Raw genomic sequence first — 20,948 nt, 5'->3', positions numbered from 1 at the left:
GGGGTTTTTTTTTTTTTTTTTTTTCTAGCATATACTGCTGAACAGCAAAAAAGTATAATGGAGCTCTCCACAATGAGCCTATTAGGGCTGCAACTATCGATTATTTTCTTAGTCATAATCCTTTCGCTTGCTTATTTTTCTTTTAATTTTCAACAAATTGATTCAACGAATCGATTAACTACTTAAGCGCTATTTTATACTTCGTTTCACAATAGTAAAAATATCAGATCTAGCTTTTTTTTTTTAAACGTTTTTTTTAATTCTTAGAAATCTTTGGCCTATAATGACATGCTCTAAATAGGGATCGATTTTATTAAATTATATGATTTTTTTTTTAAATAATCGATTAAACTGATTAGTACGATTAACTGTTTCACCCGTAGAGCCTATGTTGAAATGAGCTCAAGGTATAAGATTGAGAAGAAAACAATGCTTGCCACAGTGTGCACATTGCCTCTCTCTGCACTGCTGAGACCAAAACACATGCAGTAGGCTGCTGCAATTCTTATGCAATAATTAATGCGCTCTAACGTAGCGTAGTAGACTCGAGGAGAGGCAGGGTTGAGTACTACAGTATAAAATCCAGGGTATTCATTTAACAACTTAAACCCTGGCATACCTACTATGGGCATGGATGTGGTTTACAGTGACAGTGTAAGAAATGCCAATTTGTACACTGTCGGAGTTAAATTCACACTCCGGATTTGACTGTGTAGGCAGTACTGCTAGTTTGAAGGCACTGCAAGCCAGTCCATTAATGTCCTACAATCTCTCAAATCGTGCATAGCCAGCGTCGACTCGACCACAGCTCATGTACAGTACAGGAAAGCAATTGTTATCAACGTTGACACGTGTGGTTGATTAAACTGCAGCATTCGCATAGACGTTTGGTCACGTCACACAACTGGAACCACAGATATGCCATTTAGCTCAAAGTGTCCCACACAGATAGCAGAAAACGGATTCCCAGACCCTATTCCTGTACGATATACCAGTGGTTCCCAAACCTTTTAGCTCAAGACCCAAGAAAAAATTTATGTTTGCCCAAACTAGTGAAAATAGCAGATCTACAAGCTCACAACGCATCACATCGTGCTGCGTTGTGAGCCTGTAGATCGGCTATTTTCACTAGGCTACTTCTTAAGTTTTTTACATTTATGGAATTTCTTTCTTTTTATTTTTTTAATGAAATTATTGTGACATTTTTTCTCTTTCTTTTTGAAAACATTTTTGAAATAATAAAAATGTAGGAAACGAGAAAAGGGATATTTAGTCGCGACCCATACAAATTTGTCCACGACCTAAAGATGGGTCCCGATCCGTCTGTTTGGGAAGTGCGGGAGTGCGATATACCATGAGGCTGTGTCAGATATCATGGTGCTGCTCACCATGTGTAGGCTACGACAGTCCACCAGGGCAGTCAGCTGATGCAGGCTGATCTCTGTGCTGTTCAACACTCCCTGGATCTCTTCCAGTTTTCCCTGCAAGAGACACCACACCAGTTTCACACCGTTTCAAAACACACAACAACAAATAACACCAGTGCAGTGAAATGTCTTTCTTGTGAATTAAATTGTGTCTGTGTATATGTGGGGGCATTTTAACCACTCAAGACCTATTCAAAAACGTTCAAAAATAGCCAATCTACAAGCTCACAATGCACTGTAAGATCTGCTTGTAGATCTGCTATTTTTTAAAAGGGTTTGAAATGTTTACTTATAATGACATACCCAATACAGGGAGGACAGGTTGAAAGTGGTTAAATACCAGAGTGCATCTGAGGATAATTAGAGTGTTTGAGGGAGACAGTGCATACTCATCCGTCTTCATTAAAATGTCAATCAATCAACCCACTTCACTGTGCAGCACATCCAGCCCTTTCTCAACTCATCATATAGTCTTATCGGTGAAATAAATCAACATACATAAATTAAATATATTGCAGTATATTGAGTAAACACCCATACACAATATTTATTTTAAAGCCTCATGACGACTGATCTAAGCCCAAGCTTAATTTATATCCCGTCGTACGAACGCGTTACCCTCTGAAAACGAAATCTTGAAGAAAAAAATAGTAATTGTTTCGGTGAGCGACACAACCGTAAGGGTATAAATTATGTATGGGGCTTATATCCTTGTGGAACTGTAAATGGAAGTCCCTCTACTGCAGAAAACCCCTCTTTCTCCTTCCCCCAATATCATTCCAGCGGTAAACACGTGTGACAACCTGATATGAATGTTTTCATGCACTCAGCATGTTTCTGTCTGTGTGGCCACACCAGTGAAGTATAAAGTACGCCTCCCTCCATTCTCTTCCATTCCAAATGTCAGCCCTCATTTGTCCCTCGGTGCACCCAGTGGAAGGACCGGTGGGGGACAATGCCACTGTGTTGCATTGAGACAGTGGCCAGTGACAGCACTCAAATGGACATAATGCGCGGCCCAGGTGGGCTGTCAGCAGACCTTTATGTGCTGCACAGGTGCACTTCACTTCTCTGCAAGTCAGTGCTTTGGCTCCATTCACTGGACGGATTCAATCAATACAAATGACACAACGGTACACAGTGAAATTCTCAGTGTAAACAAACAAACAAATAGTGTCTTTAGTTGTTATTAAGGTATTTGTCAAGTACATTTGCACATACATTATCATCATGTAACTCCAAATATTGGCAAGATATCTTCAATAGTTGGTCCGTTGAATAGAAATTGATGATCCAAAATAATTTCCCCATTGAATTACATTGCACAGAGAAGTCTCAAAAGTCACTTTTAGTACACAAACGAATGCAAAAGCAGATTGTAACTGATGTTGTTTTTTTAAATAAAAATGTCTACTGATTGAATTTGAATTAAGAAGATCGGAACTTGATCCGGAGATCCAGATTTGGATCTTCAAAGAGTAAAATCAGGAAGTTGAAATATTTACTTAAATTATAAAAAACCTGGCGCATCGGCAAAATCTGCTTTATATGCTTTCATTTTGTTTGCTAATACAGTGACTTTGAGACCTGTGCAATGTAAGTCGACAGGGAAAATATTTTGGATAATCAATTTATGATCAATGGATCAAATATTGAGCATATCTCAGCAATATTTGGAGTTACGTCATGGCAGTGTTACTACACAACCCAAACCTCAACCAAAGTGTCATTGCTCAGGGACTTAGACACATACACTGGGTGAGCAGAGGGTTGAACTGGCAACCTTTCGATTACCCACTCAGCAAAGGCAACTACTACCCACCCATGGCAACTAGTTCTACACTCTGAGAGTGTACAAATGGATAAATCATCACTGAGGATTTTACTGTGTACACTATGGCCTATGGCAGGGTACAGTGTATATACAGTATATCGTGTGTATGTGTGGTGGGGGGGGGTCCCCAGATGACAGTGAAGTGACAATTTAAGAACTTTAAAGACCTTTTTAATACCCAAAAAAATGAAAGAAAAGAAAAAGACCATTACTGCATCAAAAGTAATACTTTTGATATAAACTATACTATAAAAACTGGTCAAACATTGGCCAAATTGTCAAATAGTATAAGAAAGAGGCACATTTCTTTGAAAATAGCCGAGCTTGTAGATCGGCTATTTTCACAATATTTATTTGTGGAACCGAGTCAAACAAAATTGAGTGCACCAACTCCTACATTCCAAGTGCTTGTCAGGGTCCCCAGTTCAAACGTGATTATTTTGGGGGGGGGTCACGGCCTAAAAAGGTTGAGAACCACTGCCCTACATGTTTGTCATTTGTGGCAGGGAGTGGATGGAGGGCATACACTACAGTAAGTGGTGTTGGAACAGACCTTGGTTTGTACGTATTCTCTAGTGGCGGAACGCAGCAGTTCAGACACGTCATCCTGCATCTCCACTAATGCTTTGTGGCTCCCAGAAAGCCTCTGAAACGGAGAAAAACAGAATCAGTGATGAACACCTCAGCAGGGTACCGTTTTGATTATCACTATGAGGCATCCTTTTCGTGCCAGCCCGGTGGAAGCACACCAGGCTTTCTGTAGCCGCCAGGAAAATTCCTTAAATTATATATAAACCTCCTGTCCTATACAGACATAAGTAACGGTAACACCACATGGGACAGGGCAGCTGAGCACTCCGGCGTTTCATTAATTCATGTGGAGTGGAAAAGGAAAGTAAACTGTGTATTACAAACAAGTCATGGATGTAGTCTTAAAGCCATGTTTTATTTTGGTAGAACATATTTAGCTTATTTTTTTTTTAGCTCCATATTGTGCTCTGACGCAATCCTGTCTTTCCTGTGAATGTGTGGTGATGACACGTGTTAGCTTCCGGTTTCCTGTTGGCAAACTGATAAGTATTGTACTGTCTCCTGAAAAAACATTCCTTCAATCCAACAGGAGTGAGTCACTGCGTCTCTTGTGACTCATTAGCCAGATCATAAATAACACATGAAGACCTGAGTCCGATTCAACAAATGCCCTCTAAATCAGCAGTTCTCAAACTTTTTTCAAAAATTCAAAAGTATTCATAATTTTTCAAACACTTTGAGAGCTCAAATATTACTCAACTACAAGTGAAGGTTGCACAGTTACATTTGTACATGAGTTAAAGTACTTGCTTTTAAAAATAATTAAATTGGGTTTGAAATTGGGTTTAAGTGGTTAATTCTTCCCTGCCTAGAAATGTAGTGGAGTCAAAATTACAAATTTGTCTTTGAAATGTATTGGAGTGAAAGTCTTAAGTATCCAAAAATACAGATACCTAAAAATGTACTGAAGTACAATACTCAAGTAAATATACTTAGTTAGTGTGAGCTTGTATGTCTGCTATTTTTGAATAGCCAACGCTAAAATCTAAAATTACACAAGATGCTTTCCCGGTTTTAATGGGATAAGCAAGAGGATATGTCCGGTGCATCATCTCTACCTTACATAACAGTATTAGCAACAGAATTCTAAAGCCCGATTTATACTTGGATGCACACCAGTGTTGAACACCGAAAATAGCCGATCTATAAGCTCACAACACATTGCGCAGCGATGTGACGCAAGCTTGTCGATTGGTTCTTTTCATATGCGACACTGGTGTGCATGCAGCATTTAAGTATGAATCAGGCTTTAATCTTTCATGTCTTGCCCAGACGGAAATGTCTCTAGCTAGCTTGGGGAGAAAAACAGATTGAGATAATTACTTAAACGTTGAGGCATACTGTATGGTTTACATCCAATTTAGTTCCATGTGTTACATACCTGCTGGAAGGGGTTGATTTGATCCATACTGCAGCTGAGATAATACTGAAGGATATCTGGGAAATAAAGGACAATGCAAGTAAATCAGAAAATGTGAGAAAAATCACACAAAAACTAAAACTGTAAATTATTGCAAATGAGGCCTGAGATCATGGTTGAGATTTGTCTATGGAATGACAATATATGCTTCGGATAGAAGCTGAGCTGAGCGTCATCACCATTGTACTGACTGACCTATTCCATTGTTACTATGACATATGAAAGAAGACCCTGGGCAATGACATCCAATGCAGATTAAACTGAACTATAGTAACAGTCAGATTGTGGTTCAACTGCTCGAGGCCTGTCTAGAAGCGATGAGGTAGTGAAACTGCCATCTCAGGGGCCAGGTATAATGACACTTTGCCATCTCAGCTTAGCCTTTCCACAGCCTGAAGGTCATTTTGGTTCAGCTTCCATAAACCTTGAATGGGGACTGCGAGTAATGCATGCCTACTCATTAGCTTGTTAACAAGGAGGAATGCTGCTAGTGAGGGTCAGTGGGGCAGTGGGGTCACGGCTCTGTAAAGAGTGTTAATGTGTGGGAACAAACACATTGAACTGACAATGATTCATAGAACTGATAGTTGTGTCTTTACATCATTGGATGTAAAGGTAAGTGGTTCTTGCATCATGCGATACCATGCCCAGTGCTGCCGACAGTCTTTTCCCAACACTGCCAAACAGTGGACCTAACGGATCATTTTTTCCCTAGTGTGTGCTTGTATTGCTTACTTGCCACGGTGGAGATTGGCTACTCTAGTTCCTGTGTGCTTTCTAAGCAAATCCTGCACTTTGAACAGAAACTTTCCATTGGGTTAGGCACACATTTGCTATATTGGTAAAAGCTGAATTTGAACCCACACTATTGTAGGGTCTGGCATACTGCTGTGGAAAACTCTTCTGGTTATAATAGTAGCTCCATTTACTACAAGATCAGACTTCATATTGCATCTAATCGAGGGGTGGCCTGGACCACTGGCGTAGCGGTCCAGGCACCTGGGCTCAATGTAGCCTGACAGCGCGTCGCGGGTTCAACTCCCGATCACGACAGCCTTTACTGCATGTCACTCCCCATTTCCTGTCAGCCTAACTGTCCTGTCAAAATAAAGGCATACAAGCCCTTAAAAAAAAAATCTAAAAAAAAAAATCGAGGGGTTATATACAAGGCTATATAGGCTTTTCCACTCATTCTGTTCCACCTCACTAGTTGTCTTCACCAGGCACGGCAAATACTATTTTTCGGTCCAGTCCGTGTGTGTGTGTGTGTGAGTGCGTCTGTGCCTTTGTAGAGCGCACCTCACTTCTGCCCATTGGGTGCACCACAAATGTGAAAAGTTTAACTGTTTGTTATAGAAACACTATTTCCCCTAGTGTCCTTGTGTCCTGCCGCCTGCAATCCACGACTTACACAGCCCCGGGTTGGCCACCCAGCCTGGCGAAGACCTGCGCTCCAAGGAGCACCCTTTTCTAGTTGGCAATGTTATCCATCCTCACAGTACCGTAGGGGTGGAGATGATGATCATTCATGACACATACGGCGATAATGATAATTAGAGGCTAGAGCTTGTGACTTGATGTGTGTGCTACAGTAAATCACTACACAGACTTGGCATGACTGTGCTTCTGATCCTGAAATACAAGCTGTGAGAAAACCACCAGCAACCCAACACATGGCATGGTGACGTCCATACACATGGCTCTGACACACACTTCTTTCCCACACAACCCGAGTTAAGTCATCAAAAGGAAATTCTCAGTTAACTAAATGATGATCACACACACACACAATTGCACACACACACGCGCACGAGCAGATAACCTGGTTATGGATGACACTGCTCCTATGTCGTATAGTGTTGGGCTAATTCCCAGTGTCCCTCATAAACACAGTCATTATGGTGCTGACAAGGGAAATATATTGCATACACAATTACATCCATGGCTGGCAATACACAAGAGTCTGAATGGTAGAATAATTCATGCCTTGTGATAAGGACAGACACTAATGAATTTCGGCATCCTGTTTCTTTCTATGTCTTAGCACGTCAATTCATATAAATCAACATTCAGTGCTGTATCAAGTCCCCAAATCAGTGATCTCACACCGATGTCAACTTCACTTGGAAATCAATCTGAACATTCTCTCAACTATCACATCAGTCAGGCTAATTTTGTCAAAGGAAAACAATACTGATAAGGTCTTTTAAGTCTTTTGTTTTATGAGAGGAATTTTCCAAACTACCAAGATAGAAGCACACTAAATTCATTGGACAACAAAAGGGTGAAAAATAGAAGAATTATAATATTATCAGTAGATGTAGGAGTAATAGAAATCACAGAATCTGATTCTATTACTATAATTATACAATTTTTTTTCAGTTGAAGAGCAGTTATTCTCGTTGAGCACCATACGGTAGTCTTGTGAAGAAGTATAAATAGCTATAACTGAGCCTACGGGGGGGGGGGGGCAGTACAGTACATACTGTCAGTACAGTACATATAATACAGTACAGTAGGGGAAGAGCTGTGAGTCATGGCTGAAATGAGGCATATTCAACAAAAGCTATGGCTGATGTATTTCATGTACAGTGATCTGGACTGGCAAAGCCTCTCTTTAGAACGAACAATAATTCATGTATGGAAAGTGTGATTGCTGACTTTCCCACCTCTCACAGGCATTATTCTACGTCTTTTAAGTACTGCAGGAGGATGGAACGACACCACCTACTCTACACAGCCCTGTGTCTCCTCCACGAATTCACACACACACACACACACACACACACACGATAATTCTCTTAACTAAAAGCACATGTTGCATTGAGTAAATTGTGAAGATAGGAGGGACATACAATATTTTGCTCATGTGTTATCCTCCATACTGATGGATGACCATGGTTAGAGAGGTCAACCTAATTTAAACTTGAGGGATTTCCCCATGCAGTCTCATTCAAGGACATTATCCGGTCTCAAAATGGCCTTCTACAATGGATCAGTGAACAAACCCGCAAAACCAAAGAATAAATACAGAACATATAAAAGGACAAATACATTGCACAGAGAAGTAACTTGCATGCAGTACCCACCTTGATTCATGACTCCATATTTTCGTGCCACTTTGGTGACAAACATGTCAGGAGCAACACAGAAGTCACTGGCTCCCTGGGAAAATAAACAACATACAGCAAATATTTAAAGCAGTCGTTCACAAACTGGGGCCAAGAGAACCCCAGGGTTCCTTGGGGGGGGTGGGGATCCCCAGCTAAATCAGTTAATATAGCATCAAAATCAGTTCATCATCGGCTCAACACAAATCTTTAATGGGGGTCCCTGGCACAAAATATTTTCAGATGAAGGACGCGGCCTAATACGTACATATCAATTTGGGGGATCTGGACAGTATTTGAAAGTATTTGGAACCAGCATGCTCATGCTGATTCCCACAATAACATAAGTTATGAGCAAGCACACTATGATGGGAAAAACTATACCAATGCCTAATATTAAAATCTCCTAAGTCTCCAAATGCAACCAACAATAAATACAATGTCTGATCATGATGTTACATTGCTGTCTGTAGCCACATCGCAAAAAATAGCAGAACTACAATCTGCTATTTTTTAGTATAGAGCCAACTCAGTATGACGGACAGTTTCACGATAAATTAAAACCTCTGTGATATGATCATTGTGAGCATTTTTTTTATCGTGATTAACGATGATAGCGATTATGGTCCCATCCCTACAAGCAGCTGGATGTTAATATTCCAGCATGGACTTGGAGCATGGGCTTGTGTTCCCATGGAGACACTTACCGCAGACATGGCCAACTCCAGGCCCAGGGAAGCCCAGCCGATTACAAGAGCCAACACGCCAAATAAGCATACTCTGGGGAGAGGGGGAGAGAGAGAAGGTGGCCTTTTAACCTTTCTTGTTATGGTAATTAATTACACTAGACCATACCCGTAGGCGGATATGAGCACCCAAAGTGTGCAGTTTGGGTTATGCGGTGAGAACAGACAGTTTATCAGGGATCGAAAGTGAGTTTGTACTGTGTAGTGCAGTGGTTCTCAAACTTTTTCATGGCAAGGACCCCCAAATTGACACTTGTTAGCCCGCGGACCCCCATTTGAAAAGATATGCGAGGGACCCCCATAAGAGAAGATTTGTTTACGGCTGTAGCAGTGAATCTCAACCATTTTAATTTCAAGGTCCCCCAGTTTGACATGCATTAGGGCTACGGACCCCCATTTAATGGCATTTCTATCCCTTGGACCCCAGTTTATATGGTAAAATGTATGTTAATTTAACTGTGAGAGTGTACAAATGGAACCAAATGGACCCGTTAGAGTCCATTTGGTTCCATTTGTACACTGTCAGAGTTACAGACCCATAAGGGTCCATTTGGTGCCTAATCTATCATTTAGCTGGGGACCCCCTGGAACTCCCTCAAGGACCCCTGGGGGTCCCCGGACCCCACTTTGAGAACCAATGGTGTAGTGTGTACACGCACATCCCGTCGTGGAGGAACAGAACACCCACAAACACCCGCGCATATAAAGATCTAACTTTTTTTTTTTTTACGGACCCAATCCGCCCAGAACCGCGAAAAAAACTAACCCAATCCGCCCAGAACCGCAAAAAAAAACGCGGACCCCCGTGAAACATCGCGGACCCCATCGGCTGTTTTTTTTTTTCATGAAGAAATTTCCCTGGGGTCTCCAGGCCGTGACCTACAGACATGGCGAAGGAAAACTGTGAACACAGCCACGCATGCAAGATGTTGCACATGAACGCAGCAGCCGCACTGAGGCGCTCCAACACAAACACTCTGACATTAAGCTTCACACAACAAACATCAGCAGCAAACATTCACCACAATGACAAACAAATTACGTCCGCGCAAAAATAAGCGAGGGCTCGCTTATTTTGTCTTTCCCTCCCTCCCTCTCTTCCTCTCTTCCTCTCTCTCCCTCTCTGTCTCTCTGTCTGTGTCTGTCCGTCTATTCTCTCTCTCCCACCCTCCCTCCCTCTCTCTCCCTGTGTGCGTGTGTGTGTGTGTGTGTGTGTGTGGTGGGGGTGGGGCGGGGGGGACAGCCATGACGCAAGGGACTTTTGAGATCGCCATCCCCAAAATAGGTTGACTTATTGGGATACATGCGTGTGACTGGTCGCCCCTGCCGGTTCTCTGATTATTTTTTTAAAAATAGGCTCTGTCATGATTAATTGACCACACATATGAAGTGAAACAACTAAATTCTATCCAAACGATATGTTATAAGTGAATTCCGTGCGTCAAAGAAGAAGTTTGAGAGCGTTTAGTAAGCGAAAATAAGAAGTCAAGGCACTCGTACCCTGACTCGCACATCAACAATGGCTGCCGTTCGTCTTTTTCAGGCTGCGAACTCGCCACCTGATTGGCCAACTTTTGCTGTCAATCACAGAACGATGAGCGACGTTGCCATGTCCAGGTTTTGTAAGCGTGAAGTGGGTGTGAATTGGTTAGAGAAAGTGCGTCCACGCATGCGCAGTGCGCGGCTTTGTGTTTTTTCATGAAGCTGGTTGCTTGTTGCTCGCGCACGATCTAGCGCTGCGTTTGGCCTTCTTTTCATAGACCTTGTTGCTTGTAGGGTTCGTTTCGTTTGGCCTTGTTTTCATATACCTTGCTGCTTGTTTCGCGCGCGAAACCTGGCAACGACACATGCGCAGTTTGATCTCCCAAGACACCACCCAAGACAGACAGACCGACAGAGTTTACTCAAATTATATGTAAGATACTGCCTTCACTCAACAAAAACGTGTGTGTGTGTGGCGGGTTAATATACTGCAACAATCGTTTTGACGTTAAACACAACTTATCTATTGTAAGGGGGGATTCAAAGATTGTTTTATTTGTCTAAGTAACAGTATTTTACTCTGTGGAACAGAGGAAAAAAAATGTAGGTCACCAAAGTGTGAATGGTTCTACAATGGATCAGGTTGCAGTGGAAGGGTCCTTTTGCAAGGGCCAGTGTTTTCAGCTCTATGGAAAGAACTGCAGGCTGTTCGCTCACAGAGGTGCACCAAGACAGACTACATTATTGAATGTAATGGATCTGTGTGGTGACTTCCATACCACGATGGGCAGGGCAGACGTGTATCATGGAGAAATCCATCAAATCTTTAAATTAATTCTTTATAAAGAAAAGAGACACATGCTGTGGCATGACTCAGATTGCTCAGATTTATTAAGCTATTAAGCAAATTAAACGTACTGTTATGTCCACATGTCATAACACCTAGTTCAGCATTACGACATTATTTTTGGAGTTGATTACTTTACAAAGTTGCCAAAACCTTCAGTGATGTGCTAAGAAAATGCATTGACAAACCTTTAGGAACGAATTTATTTTGTTATGCACTTTTTATACACGTTTTATGTGATGGCTGACATTTCAGAGCATGAAAAAAAAGGAACTTCATTCAACTGTCACCCCACATCCTCATTCTAGACAAAGAGCTAAGGCTATTTCTCGAGTGCGTTTATGCATACGACCATTTGATGAAACTCACCCTATAAGTATTCCCTTCGAGTTACGAATGAGGCCAAACAGCACAAGAAGGCAGATGAGGACATCAAACAGTAGCTGCCCTAAGTAGCCCAGCCACCTGTGTAGAAAAACATAATTAAACACCCACTAACACAGCACACACATGAATACTGGAAAAAAAGACAATAAAATACCACACAATCGTATTAAACTGAACAATCTCATTTAACACAAATTTCCGAAGATGAAGGTCAAATTAATTCCCAAGGTCATCTTAATTTAAGATGTTACTGACCTCCAAATATGGTTTTGGTACTCTTAAGGGTTCTAATTAAAGATGTTACTAGCCTCCAAATGTGGTTTTAACATATGTTTATATTGTAGGTATAAATGTAACAAAAATATTTGCACATCAAAGCCCAAAAGAGTATTTTAACACCATGTGTTGTCCCTAAATGTGATGCTAAGACTGGTTTGAGATCCCTGAGGACTGGACAGGGTAGGGAGGCTGCTTATTAAAGAAGAAGCTGAACAAGTCGAAATCCTTTCTTGTTACAGTAGGAATACTTGTGTCTGCTTCCTACTTTCCCATTCAGAGATAATTAGACGCTGGCTAACAATAGCCCCTTTTACACAGCCTGTTCCAAGGCAGGAACGGTGTGCTGTTATTCCGCCTCGCTGTTCTGTATAATAAAGGTACTACAGACATGGAATGGGGGGGGGACACACGAATGTTGTGCTGCTTTTAAGCCTGCTGTGGAGGTAGTCACAGAGCAGAATCGACATTTCTGTAAAAAGCACAGCTGGCGGGGTGGGACAGGCGTGTGTCATCTAAGGTCGTAAAAAAAAAAATCTCATTTCACAAACACGGCTTCGACATATCTATTTTCGCAACCTGACCCACTGTCATTAAAGACAGACAGTTTTTTCAATGGAAAAAGTACAAATATTTTATTTTGTGAGAAAATAGCCTAAAGGCGGTTACACACCGGCGAATATACGCAAAATTCGGACTCGTTCCGAATAATTAAAAGACGCTTTTTTCGCTCCGCGAAACTGGTGTGGAAGCTTGCATTGACTTTATAAGGTTTTTTAAAAAAAATGATTATTCGCATGAAAAGAATCGCCCCAGTGTGTAAGGACCTTTACAGTGGCAACAACAAAACTAATTTTACCCCTTGCAAATTGTGTACACTTTGCATTAAAAGTAAATTTTTGCAAGCGCAGACACAAAGAACTTAGAGTAAAGAGAAAGGGGGGGCTAATTGTAGAATGATTTTATTGATAAAACAATAAATAAGCCTCAGGGCTTGTTATGCTGTGGTCACATGGATTCAGACAGATGGACAACACCTTCTGGACAGCATGGGGAAAACATATCGAATGGCAGGACAGCAAAACAAAGAACGCATAATGATCGGTTGTTGTGGTGGTGATGTAGGCTATTGTTTACAAGGTTAGAGTAAAGTTGAAGTTGTCTTGTCTGTTTGTCTGTCATACTCTCCCAAGTCTGTGTGTCACAGCCGCGTGCTCTACCGATGTCACAGACTGCCCTCCAAGTACTCTGACAACGGGTACTGACGTCCCAGTACTGATGATAGCAATGACATCAGATTACTTATGTCATGGATGACTGAAGTCATAGACTGGCATCAAAGTTCCTTTTGCCAATTTCAACCTGTTCAACATGTTCCTGTAATATTATTTTAAGGTAAGGGTTATTCTAGTAATGCATGTATGAAAAATTGTTTTCTCCTTGTATTTGGGAGCCATGTCTGGCTGCAAATTCCAGTAAAAAGTTTAAAAAAAAAGCTGTACAAATTATATTAACTTGCAACTTGCAGGTCAACGCTGCCGGTCTGCTGGCGTCAAAAAAAAAAATCTGTCCTGATCTCTTCCACTAAAATGATATCTGGTTTGCCCTCTACCATTTGCCTGAATCAATGTGAATGCAGCATTATTTGGAAAAAGACATTATGTTGCTCGGTGAAGGAAAATACGTCAATACCGGAGCTTCTGTGACTGTGGTCTTCACTATCGGTTACTTTTGCGTCGAGGTATTTTGTGAAATAACTGTGCAGGCAGGCTCTAGTTGTAAATGTAGAGAATCTACCAATAAAACAGGTGCCATCTTAAACAGCACTAGCTGCTGACACTGTAGTGTTACACATCAATCACACCATGTACAAACTACACTACTATGGCTTTGTTTGGTGCTGTGTAAAAAAGTAAAGCTGGCATTAAAGACTCTTCTTTATGCCACTATTGCAGGATCTCTATAATAGTGCCTCAGTAGGTCATAGATAAAACCATTCCAACGACTAGACCCGTGGTTCTCAAAGTAGATTCCTGGGACCCCCAGACTGGTCCTTGAAGGGGTTCCAGTGGGTCTCTTTGAAAGATTAAAAAAAGAGAAATTTTACCTGTACACATTTATTTTTCTTTATATTATCTTTGTTTTGTACCTCCATTATTATTTTGTCGTTAAATGGTATTGTTGTGCTAGCACAGTCTTTGCAGAATATGTCCTACCAACATTTCACTGCTTGCACCTGTATAATATGGCCTATATGGCCCAACTAAATCTCCAAAAAACAATTATACAAGAAAACAGGTAGCCAGAGCATCACCAAGGAGATTACACACAGACGTTTGAGATGGACAGGACATGTGCTGAGAACAGAGCAGGACCGGATCACAAAAGTCGGCCATTAAGATAGACGCCACCAGGCAAAAGAAAACCTGGGAGACCCCAAAACACCTGGAACTGTGACACAAGAGCTGGAACAAATGAACCTGTCATGGGGAGAGCCGCAACATACTGCCAGGGACTGAATGCAATGGAGAAGGCTCACTGAAGCCTTATGTGCCATAGGGGACAAAGAGGAGTAAGTACCTGTATGAGTGAATGACAAAAAAATCCCTCTTCTTGATTCTTGGCCAATAATATAATACCTGCCCAACTAACAGCAGAACAAAGGGGAAAGTGGAATTTTCTTTTGGTATTTGTTTTGGATCATAAACTCAAGTGTCTAGGTTACAGTGCTGTACTTCCGCTTGAGTGTCTCACCTATACCAGTCGTAGAGCTCGATCTGCACTGCCAACTCCTCCAGGGAGATGCGGGTGTTCTCCCAGAAGGGGATCTTCCCCATCTGTCTCACCAGCTCATCCAGCTGGCCCTGGAGCTTCTGGATGATGGACACGTAATCAGTGTGCTTCTCATACTGGCCCTCCAGCTGCTGCAGGTTGCCGTCTACCGTCTGGTTCAAGGAGGACGTACTGTCATAGACCTGCAAAATCACATCAAATGCTTAATACACATTCACCCAGGCCACTGACTGGCTGAATGCAAGATCGGGTAAGTAAAAAAATAAAATAAAATAAAACGGGGAACAAAAAAAGGCTGAGGGCAAATGCAGATGGATATTTCTGTCACACTTTTTTTCTGGGGAGACTCTTACCAGTTTCTGCACCCCCGTGACTGTGCGATTGGCATGGCGCAGGGAGTACGTCAGCCGATTCACTCCATCACAGGTCTCACCGTTCCCATAGAAACCGACGGCAATGCCAGCGCTGGGGGGGGACACAAAAGGAAGGGAGGAGACAGAAGGGTGGTGAGGAGGAGGGGCTGACTAAAGAGAAACAGAGAGGAGACGCTAGAGAGAGAGAGAGACGGAAACAGAGAGAGAGAGAGAGAGTGAGCACGAGAGAGGGAGTGAGGCGTGTGAACTTGGGATTAACCCTGTTCAGACCACAGTGAACAGGCAGCATTGAACTCCGGCGGAAACCCTCCATACAGCCAGCGCCTTAGCAACCGAGAGGAATTGGCCAGCTATGCCCACAACCCCAAACGATGGCAGACAAAGAAAGCACTGAGACAGGACATCAGCCCTCAACCATTTATAAAGGCCTCAGATTAGAGCGGGACACATTCTGATCATCACAGACGTACCATATAACCAGTTGGGCTAGTAGGGGCATGGCACACATGGCAGTCATGGCAGTTATTATTAACTGCCATCAAGAACTACTATTTAGAATGAATAACATAAATAGTATATACACTACATAAATGACTAAATATAAAACTATATCTATAACTAGCATATCATCTATATAGCTACAGTATATTACACACAGTATAGCTATCCATCTTAGAGAGAGAGAGAGAGAAATAAAACGGGAGTCACACAGAAACTATTTCTGATTCTTTGGTTCACAGTTTATATGTTTTGAATTGAAATTAATTATATAATTTAGTTTGCACTTGCATTTTGTAACACGCTTGTTTCAAGTTTTGACAATGAATCGCCCTGGTACTCCAGCATCTTTCAGACAGTTTGTTTTGATAAGAGAGAGAGAAAAAAAGACTTACTTCCTGTGCTTTCAGAAGCAGTTTGTAGAGCATGGTTAACTAATGTCTCTTACGTAACTCCACCTCATTTTGCAAGCCCCTCTATTCAAGCGTACAATCGGCTAGAGTCAGACTTGACTTTGTAAGTGTCATCCTGATAAGGTAAGCGCCTCAGGCAGAGATGGAGGAGTCCTAACCGTAACCCTCTTCACTCAGCAGCATTCAGCGCGTGAATGGGTTTGCCCGTTTCCTGAAGTACCGCTAATCTCTTCCTCTCACACACACTGAAGGGTGGAAAAGGTGGAATGGGGCTGCGTCCAAGTGCAGGGAAAAACAAAGCTCGTCTTCCCACTGGGACCAAACTGGTGGAAACCTGATCATCACGAAAGAAGATTTGAGGCTAAAGCAAAACACACAACATCACCGTATGCCATCAGCAGTTGACAACATAGCCTACATTTTCGAGATTATTTCTCTTATCCCTTGAGTTTAAGTGACAATATCCTTAGCAGTAGAGCACCTCCGTTTACCATTCAGTTTGCACACTTACAAGCATGACATCTTGTTAATTGAGGCTAAGTACCCCTTTGATGTCTCTTACGCACAACAATTTCACTTCAGTTTTAAAAAAAAAACAATTTTCAAAACCACATTTGCATATGTGCAAGCAAGCATGAAAGCACACACTCACGCACATGTGCACACACGCACAAACACACACACACACACACACACACACACAGACACTGCTGTAATGCAATGCTTGCACTAATCAAGTTGTTTAGTGTGCTATTCAGAATCTGAACTGACTTAACCACAAGGTCTCCTCATTGGCCTATCAGTGGAACAAGAAGAAAACAGGAAAGAACCAGACCTCAATGTAAAAGGGAAATGTAAAAAAAATAAAAACTATCCAATAAAGTAATAACAGAGGTGCATCTTATACCTGTGGCCACAGAGTTCTCTATATACTGTAGATGCGTTGAACACTGAAGACTCATTACCAGATTGTCACAAGAACTAAGAAATAACACAAAACATGTTTTTATATATTTTTGGTTTAAAATGGTATATGAAATGGTGCTGAATTATTTAAATTCAGTATAGTTGCATATATATATAATACATATGTTATATACGTGGGCTATTGTGGAAGTTATCTTCATAAAAGATGCAAACCCATGAGCTATAGCTGCCTCTTCCTTTTGCTTCAGCAAGTGCCCTTCAGCCATTCGCATAGAATAACAAGTCCTTTTACTAAATAAAGAACTATTACAGCTGCATGGCTGAACAAAGGCTAGTCACTGGCAAAGTAAAGTCAGAAACAGGTGTTGGTGGGAAAACCTTCTGGAGATATGCAGGAGGGAGGGAGACAGCTTCCTTATTTTGGCATACTTCCAGTCAAACTCAAATTGGGCTAGGCCAATAATGGATTCTCAATATTGAAAATACATACAATATAGAGAATATTGAGTTTAAACTACTTTGGCATAATGCATTTATAAACAACGTATTTATTTATTAATAAAACATAAAAGCGTTTGTTTTATTTAGATAACAGAGACAGGAAACTGAGGGCAGAAAGGGGGAAGGACATGCAATACAGGTCTCCAGCCAGAATCAAACTGGGGACTATGTGATTATGTGGTCATTGTCCAGTCAGCTACCGGACAATGCACGCCTACAAAGAATATTTAAATTAAAAAAAAAGTGTATTATAACAACATTAGGTTTAAAAATGAGGGTGGCATTTATATATGCTTTCCATTATGTGTTTGTTGAGACAACATATCTGTGTTTACATCCTGTGGGGCAGAGATAACTGCTTTACCATAGCCTACTAATTGCATAGGGTCAAGAAAGCCCTTCACTTTAATGTGCATTTAAGAGGAAGTCACCATAAAATTTAGTAATATTCCAAACTAACAGTTGGTCTCTGAATATTGCCCAATACACAAACTTATATTATCGATTATCAGCACATCCCTAATGCAAACTATAAAATTAAATGCACTTGACAGTGCAAAACTTGCAAATATCAATTCAACATCATTTTCCAGGCAGCATACTGATAATTTCCCACCATGTTTTGCCTCCAGTTTCACACACACACACACACACACACACACACACACACACACACACACACAGAGTGCTGATTACAATACCCTGCCACACATGCATCACTGAAGGCAAAGTAACTAAAGGAGATATTTTGACAACAAACTCCCCAAAACAAATACCATTTTGACCGGCAACTATTTCAAACTGAAGTGAAATAGCTTGAAGCAAGTACTCGGAGTGTGTTTGGAGAGTTTAGGAGGGTTGAAGGTCCTAAAACATCACAGCATTTTGTGCTTACCTGCAGACAAGTGTTGCGATGATGACACACCAGGCTGTACAGCAGCAGTCAGCGTTGGAGCGCTCTTCACCCTTGTTCTTGCGGCAGCACAGCCAGAAGGAGTAGAAGAGCAGGAACAGAAGGTCCAGGGCCAGACAGGCGAGAGCCAACCCTCCCAGCAACAGAATAGACTGGTGGAAGTGAAACGAGAACAATGAAGCCTCATGGATGAGTTGCATATGGTTCATAAAATCTGAATTGGTATAACATTTTGTATGGATGATGTGGCTTCATTCATGGGCAATTTTTATGGCATGGCCGTTAGGCCAAGCCATCTAGAACAGAGCTTTTTGTCTGTCCCCACAAAAGTGTAACAATCACACTTCGCACTTGTTCTGCGCGCTTTAAGATACAGAAACACATTTGACCATGGATGCCTGAAATTACTGATGACGTTTTTTTTTGTTACACACACCACCATTGTTCTTATGAAGCACTATTGTTCTTATGAAGTATTTATGAAATCTGCGACTGTATTTCCATTGATGCGGCTGATTCGTGCAGCGCCGTTCACAAACTACACACATAACTCAAGATTGGACAGGGAGGCCACACGGTTATTACAACGTGGCATTTGTCAAACAAACGTCTGAAGAAGATTTGAAGTAAATATACCTGTCTTTTCTTGTTACAGTAAAGGCTTTGTACAAATGCTTCAAGCATGTTACTGGGCAAGAACAACTAATGTGCGTACAGTATATGAATTAGGCCTTTCCTTTGTGCATACAAAGTATGGAGCTAATTTTAGATGCTGGATTTCTAACCCTCTGTTCTCCAAGTTGACATCTCAAAGAAAGGAAAGCAAAAGGCCTTTGACTACTGAAGAAATTTGGGGAGAAAGAAATGAATAGTAATGAATAGTGTAATTTGAATTTTAAAAAGCAATGCAATTTGCAGGTTCCATGGTGTCATGTGCGTCATCCTAATTCACCAGAAGCGTTTCAAAGTTTGTAGCAGAGTAATACTCTGACAGCAGACTAGACCACACTTCTGCAATATGTAGGTCAGGAGGGCTCGCTTATGATTATATACTCCTGAGTACACAGAGTAACACAATTATACCCAAATGAAAAAACTAAAAACAGAATAGTGTACTGTACTTCCACAGAGACATTTCCGAATTCAAATGTTACCATGTCGCACAAACCATGTCGTACTCAGAGGGGGTTAGAACTCTTTCCCCAAAACCTTAGTTTGCCGAAACATATGCTGCTGACTGTCAAACAAAGCAGGTCCTACTTGCCCTCCGTTTTGCAGTCATGACTCACCATTTCCAAGAAACAAATAAAACAAGGAAGGAAGGAAGAAATGTGATGTGAAACAGATCACTTTTTAGTCACTAACCATGGAGAATTTAAGATCCACTTGATTGATTGATTGATTGATTGGGGGAGTATTCCACATGCTTAGTATCGCACTGGTAATATCAGGTTCACTTAAGATGCTTTACAAAAAGGCCAATCTCTGTATTAAAAGACTATTTGGGGAAAATACCCTTGTTTGACTAGCCACAGGTCTCATTACTCATTCTGACATCAGTGCTGGCTGAAACAACACAGTCAAATCCTGAACGTTAATTTAACAGAGTTTGTACACTCTGTTAAATTAACACTGAAGATTTACAGTGTAGCCTCCTAGTCTCTTCCAGTAACGCAGGGCTCCTGAGTCCAGACTAACGTTTTAGTTAGTTGCACTAGTGCGCTAAGGTGCACCAGCATATAATTTAGACATACATAGACAGATCTGCTGAATGCAAGGTGCACTGGTGCGACCACTTACATTTTGTAGTTGCACTGGAAAGATTTTTGAGTGCATGTGTACCCAAATTGGGTACACTCTTCTCTGGAGCCCAGTGAAGACCTGGCAATTTGATGCTGGCAGTTAAAAAAAAGTACACTGAAAGTGTGTGCTTCGTCATCATCGCACATAAAAGACCACCATACATCCCTCCGACTCATGACTTTGCAGTGATCTTACACCTGCCTTCACGCATAATGGCCTTGCAAGTAGGCTACCCACAGCTGTTGAATTCTTGATTTATTGCATTCCTAGAAGTCACCTCACTTTACCCCAGACAGAACACATGAGTTGGGAAGAAATAGACAATGTAACCTCTAGTGACCATATTACAGGGTCATGACTAAGGGGCCATCATGTCACGAGAAAGCAAGGCTGACAATTTCCCGTCATCGTACCAATAACTTCCTCCAGGTTAATAAATGTTAACTGTCATTTGCAAGAGCAGTTCAAAATCCACATATTAGCCATAGGTGTGGCATGATTATATTTGCTTACAAACTGAAAATGTACAAAGTTGAGGAAATCGTCCCCACAACAGGGAGGGGTGACTTATCCAACAATGCAAGCCAGCTGGTCTGGTGTCCACAT

General features: G+C 41.4%; 1 protein-coding gene across 1 annotated transcript in view; it reads right to left on the bottom strand.

The window, feature by feature from the left end:
• ttyh3a (tweety family member 3a) overlaps positions 1-20,948 on the bottom strand; it is a 32,254-nt gene that overhangs the window by 9,881 nt on the left and 1,425 nt on the right. The window contains exons 2-10 of the mRNA XM_080447730.1: positions 18,522-18,691; positions 15,267-15,378; positions 14,875-15,095; positions 11,827-11,922; positions 9,090-9,162; positions 8,362-8,437; positions 5,234-5,289; positions 3,815-3,907; positions 1,389-1,481 (exon numbers count right to left, since the gene is read on the bottom strand). Of these exons, the coding sequence (XP_080303856.1) occupies positions 1,389-1,481; positions 3,815-3,907; positions 5,234-5,289; positions 8,362-8,437; positions 9,090-9,162; positions 11,827-11,922; positions 14,875-15,095; positions 15,267-15,378; positions 18,522-18,691 (990 nt within the window). The remainder of the gene's footprint in view (positions 1-1,388; positions 1,482-3,814; positions 3,908-5,233; positions 5,290-8,361; positions 8,438-9,089; positions 9,163-11,826; positions 11,923-14,874; positions 15,096-15,266; positions 15,379-18,521; positions 18,692-20,948) is intronic.

Source organism: Gymnoscopelus braueri, assembly GCF_963280865.1.
Source record: "Gymnoscopelus braueri genome assembly, chromosome: 13".
Lineage (NCBI taxonomy): Eukaryota > Metazoa > Chordata > Actinopteri > Myctophiformes > Myctophidae > Gymnoscopelus > Gymnoscopelus braueri.
The sequence above is the reverse complement of the archived record's forward strand: the minus strand, read 5'-3'. Positions and strand labels throughout refer to the sequence as shown.